At 32.6% G+C, this 5,336-nt stretch overlaps 1 protein-coding gene across 1 annotated transcript; it reads right to left on the bottom strand.

Moving 5' to 3' along the window:
* Positions 1-2,422: 2,422 nt before the first annotated feature.
* On the bottom strand, positions 2,423-4,149 carry LOC140956249 (bidirectional sugar transporter SWEET14-like). Its single transcript, XM_073412948.1, has 6 exons — positions 4,016-4,149; positions 3,725-3,761; positions 3,421-3,631; positions 3,168-3,329; positions 2,916-3,035; positions 2,423-2,833 (listed from the first exon to the last, which is right to left on the bottom strand). The coding sequence occupies exons 1-6, from the start codon at positions 4,047-4,049 to the stop codon at positions 2,594-2,596; spliced, it is 804 nt and encodes a 267-aa protein (XP_073269049.1). The 5' UTR covers positions 4,050-4,149; the 3' UTR covers positions 2,423-2,593.
* Positions 4,150-5,336: the final 1,187 nt, after the last annotated feature.

Here is a 5,336-nt window from a genome sequence, read left to right as displayed (position 1 = left end):
TTTTCACTTGTTCATTCAAGTTATACCCATGTGATGCTCTTTATTAATAACATAATTATATTACAACAATTCAATTCCTGTGATATGCCTATGTATAATAAGACAAATATGAAAAAATTTAAAGATTTAATATTTGATTGATCTATCAAAATTTCGAGGGAAACTAACGTTTTTATTGTGTAACTTGTATTTTTTTTTAAATAATATTATCGATCAATTCACAATTTAATTTTTTTCCCGACATATCCGTGTCCATTTGCAATTGAGCAGGTCTCTTACCTGTGAGACGGGTCAACCCTACCGATATTCACAATAAAAAGTAATATTTTTTCATAGATGATCCAAATAAGAGATCCGTCTCACAAAATACGATCCGTGAGACAAAAAGGTGAGTGGTATACTCTTCCTCCACTCCAGTAGACATTTTATAATCTACCAACTGTTCAAACGATTCCGTGATTATAGTATATCCACATTCTGTTTGAGTATCTCTTTCTGTTGCAACATAGAACCGCGAAAAACCTAAAGCCAAAATATATTTTACACTTGAACTTGCAGGGAATCTGATCTAATTTACGTGTACAGTCATATACTAATCTATTCTACTGCTGGAATTTTCTCACATCAGATGATTTATGCTATGATTTGTATCGACATCCCATTTCTTTCTCGACGAACATAATCAGTGCTTATTTTTGGTTTTTCTCACTATCAAATATTTCTTGTCGCAAACTATTAACTTTACGAGGTATACCTTGTATAAATGATCGTCAAATGAGCTGAAATTTGTCATGCTGGTGTTGTCATTTGGACATCTAAGGGTTTCAAGTACATCAGCCCAGTTGACATTTTGTTCTCCTTTTCCTTTCCTGCAATATGTGGGGGGACTGGGACTTTGTAAGTCTGATGCAAGTTGAGATTGATAAATGGCGGGCCAACTTTAAGTTGAATTATTTCTACTTTCTAGTCATTCAACACTACAACATAGAATCTTAATCAATAGCAATAATTTTGGTGCTGCTGTTTATGTTATCCTTGCAAAATTCTACACAAGGACTAAAATAAACAAGAGCACTAGAGTGCTATATAGTTAGCTGCTTGCTAATTCAAGATAAAAGAAGCTGACACAAGTGGATAAATTATTATTGTAGATAAAGAAAATTTGTGGGGCTCTTTTGTTATATCTTTTGTTGCTTACACACAAATTCTCTTCCCAATGACAAGTTGGGGGTAAGCATGTTTGATTCCCCAATAGTTCTAAAATCATGTGGATTAGTAATTGGTGTTACTTGCGAGGAATTCGAGTTCAAAGGAGTCACAAAAATGCTCGTTGTGGAACGTATGAATCTTCGAATTAATACATGGATATCAAATGAACTGTGGGATTTAAGGTGTCATACATGTAATATATTTCTTCGAATTAATACATGGATATCAAATGAACTGTGGGATTTAAGGTGTCGTACATGTAATATATTTGAGTTGCATGATAATGATGCAATTCATATCAAAATCAAGAGACGGGATATGATAGGCTCAAAGGTGTATCTCAATTTGAAAGACCTGAGTTGCACTATTACGAAAGTGTGTTTTCTTCTTCAAACATGAATTTTATGGATTAGGAGCGATGAAGTGTACTTTCTACTAGAAATATATGTTTGAGAGAAAGTCACTTCTAACTAATGCAGCTCGCACTAATTTGAGGAGTGATATCAAATTTGTTAAATATTAATTTTGATGTGTCTTAATTAATATGTCTAACAATTCTGTTTAAAACGTTGGAATTACATATTTTATAATTTTGTATCCAATAATGTATTTATTAAAAATATGTATAATCCATGTTATATATAAAAAATTGTAGTTAATATAGACATTTAAATAGGAAACCTGGTTTTTTTGAAATAAAATATTTGAAGTGAGTAGGAAAGGGTATGCATGGTTTTAAAAGAAAAGTTAAAATAAGGTGAAATAATATATAGTAAGCTTGCAACACATGGCTTTAAGCTTCTGCACTTTATTTCCTTTTTAATCTATTTATTATAGAATTATAGTACTAAGTTCCAATATTGTTGGAAAACATACTAAATTTCCAGTTATCTATTATTTTGTTTATTTTCTAGCCTCCTCTGTATTGTCAAGATTTAAAAATATGAATGAAATTTATATATTTTAATGTCAGATTGATTTATATATAACTGATCAAGTCACTCCATATTTTACACAGAAAAAAATAAAAACAAAACTTCTCTTTTAAATCGAATAACTTTTCTAAATTTAAAATAATTTCGTGTTAATTCTTTAATACTATTTAATCAAATTAAAAATAATAATAACACATGCAACGCGTGTGCATATTTNCTTATTTAATATTGCATCTTATCAATCACAATTCATAGGTTAGACAACAAACATAAACTGATTATTAAGATCATAAAACATAAATTTAGCTTCATAATATCTTGCATATAGTAATAGTTTTGATGTTTGGCTAGTCCAAATTAATTAAAATCAATCCATTAATTCATTCGAAGGCTAATTTGCTTCCTCAATCATCGTTTATTTCTTGGCTGGAATTTTCTCTCCGTCCAAATTAGGCACAGGGCGGCACCACCCTCGGAGTTATGTCGGGGCGAAGCATCGCACTCAGTTTCGCAACGTCGATGGCCTGGTCTTTTAACCGATCAACTGGAATTTTGTGTTCTTCCTGTCCTTTTATCTGGTTTTGTGTTTGTATTTCTATATTTTCTATCACCACTTTCTTGGCGTTTTTGTATGTTATGTAAAGTATCATTTGGAGCACTCCAAAGCTGAATCCCAGAACATTAGGAATCTGCAATTCAATTCACAGAAAATGTTATACTAATTAGAACAAACCAACGGCGGTACGATGATATATTTATGTAAATACTTACAGCAATGTTATAATCTTTGCGCAGTAAGCCGTAGAAGAACCACATAACAGCACTCAGTGTGAGGAAAAATGACAGAAGAAATGGCATGTACTCCACACTTTTGGTACGTATAACTTGTCTCTGCAGATGCCAAACAATTTTCCAAAAGTTAAGGAACAAATTATTTAATAATAATGTTCATGAATTTATCATGAAAATTTGTATCATATGCTAACTAATAATGATGACATTAGTAAATTAAAGTGAACTCACAACAACAGATAAAGGAGCGACGAATACGCATAACGAGAACACGAGACAAATCCATCCAACAACATTGTCACGATTCAAATCATTAGCTAGAAAATGAGTTAGTAGCACGATCAGACCGAAACCAACGACGTTTACTAGCAGAAGAAGCTTCACTGCTTGTATCTGTATCAGAAATTTAATCAATCTTTCAATACATAATACTGTATATAGAAGTTTAAAATCTGGTGTAAATTAATGCAATTTTCTAGTATACCTTTGCAAGTTTTGGTGCGTAAAATATGTAGAGACAAATATAAACGGTTTGGATGACGCAGCCGACGGAGTTGATGGTAATAAGAAGAGTTGTGTCTGGCTTAAAAAATGCATAATATATCCATAGCATGGCACTGAATAATCCTACCACATAAGGCACACATTGGAACCCTTCAGTTGTTTTTTTCTTGTAAATTTTATGAAATGTTGGCCTGCATGCAATCAAGAAAATATATAATAATTTATTATTTAATGTAAATGTATAATAAATTGCTACTTCATACAAAATAAAACTGCAGACTCACACAGGTGCGAGGAAAACCATGAAGGAGACAATGTTGCCTGAAAATATAAAGCAAATTTAAGAAACATAATTATGTTAGTTTTATTTTGAAAATATTGGTAAAAAATGACTGAAAAAATTTAATATTGTTATAGAAAAATCATCTGCATGCATGGCACGGATCTTTTACGCATAATTACCCACTATTTAAGTGCTAAGTTGAATAAAAATAACATGTAGGGAAAGACATTGAAGAACATGTAACAGATATTGATACTTAAATATAGGATATGATGAAGAAGCTATGTTTTACCGAGAAGGCCAAAAACAAAAACCAAGTTATTCATATTGAATTTTGACCGAGAAAGGCGTGATATTCTTTGCAAGTATTACGCCTCTCCGTATGTATATATATCATGTGTTGTATGTACGTATACTCAATCTCACCCAATACGAGAGACAATGTTCCAGTTGCAAACCTTTATATAGAAGAGTGGGGGCATTGAATTAAGCCTATTTAGCGAAAAAAATTGTTGAAAAATAATAAGATGCTGCGTTGGTGGAAGGGTGAAATCCAATTTGTTACCCTTTACAGTTGTCAAAGACTGAAGAATGCAGATTTTATCAGCATCCATTACGCTTTTTTCTATCCACAATGCTCCATTTAACTTAATTTGGATGGTTTCTACCATTTCTATAGCTTGTTTTTGGTTGCATCGGAAGAGAAATGGGCCCATTGAGCAGTGTATCTGATGTGTCACCCACCCATCCAGTTGGGTTTAAGGGTTACAACTAAGACTTATGGTTTTTGGTAGTATTTGAATATGCTTCAATATTGGCTAAACCCTAGATGTGCATGTGCTCCTATGTAGTAAACTCAAATTTAGTAAAAGCTTAGCCAATGATTGCCGGTGGTGGTAGCAGTGGATCGGAGCTAGAAGTATACATGAGAAGGAGAAACTCAAATTCGGAAAAGTTTACCAGGGTGAAACCATTTTCGTGCATATATCTATACTATATTATTATACTTTAACTCAACCACGCTAAATACTTTTGGTATGACATTGCACTCGGTTCTACCGGAATAACAAAGAGCAAGATTCGGTTATATATCCATCATGATCAATCTCAGGACATGGTGAATGGTGAGTCGATAATCGAGTTCAATTGGATAGGAACTAAAATTAGACCAAAACTGATGAACATAGATCACTTATTACCTAAAAGTTAACTAATTTGGATCGATATTCAATTATACATATCAAGAATCGCGATTGAAATATAAGCCATCAAAACTCATTTATAATAACAATCTACACACTCCGAGACCTTTAATTAATATGATAACATATGGTACGACGATTCTGTGATTTATTGGTTCTGTGAGAACCTGAATTTTCAGTAGAAACTAATATTTCAGAAGCTGGTATTTTTCCAGCAGATAGAATCCAGCAGCAGACAACAGATAAAATCCAGCAGCAGAAGAGTGAGATTCCAGCAGACAGTTACTGATTCAGCTTAGACTTGTAACTGAAGCATTAACATGGAATAAAGGCTGTTAATGGCAGAATATGGTCATTAATAGGGAAGCCAACAGTCAGAAATGTGCCTATAAATAACACTCTCAAATCTCT

The sequence above is a fragment of the Primulina huaijiensis genome, chromosome 13 (genome assembly GCF_012295235.1).
Source record: "Primulina huaijiensis isolate GDHJ02 chromosome 13, ASM1229523v2, whole genome shotgun sequence".
NCBI lineage: Eukaryota > Viridiplantae > Streptophyta > Magnoliopsida > Lamiales > Gesneriaceae > Primulina > Primulina huaijiensis.
Note: the sequence above shows the minus strand (reverse complement) of the source record. Positions and strands in the feature narration are given on the sequence as shown.

Coding starts and splice junctions, on each gene's coding strand:
- LOC140956249 (XM_073412948.1), bottom strand. CDS start 4,049: ATGAATAACTTGGTTTTTGTTTTTGGCCTTCTCG. Junction 3,632..3,724: donor ATGGTTTTCCTCGCACCTGT/GTGAGTCTGCAG, acceptor GATTGCATGCAG/GCCAACATTTCATAAAATTT. Junction 3,036..3,167: donor TCGCTCCTTTATCTGTTGTT/GTGAGTTCACTT, acceptor TGGCATCTGCAG/AGACAAGTTATACGTACCAA.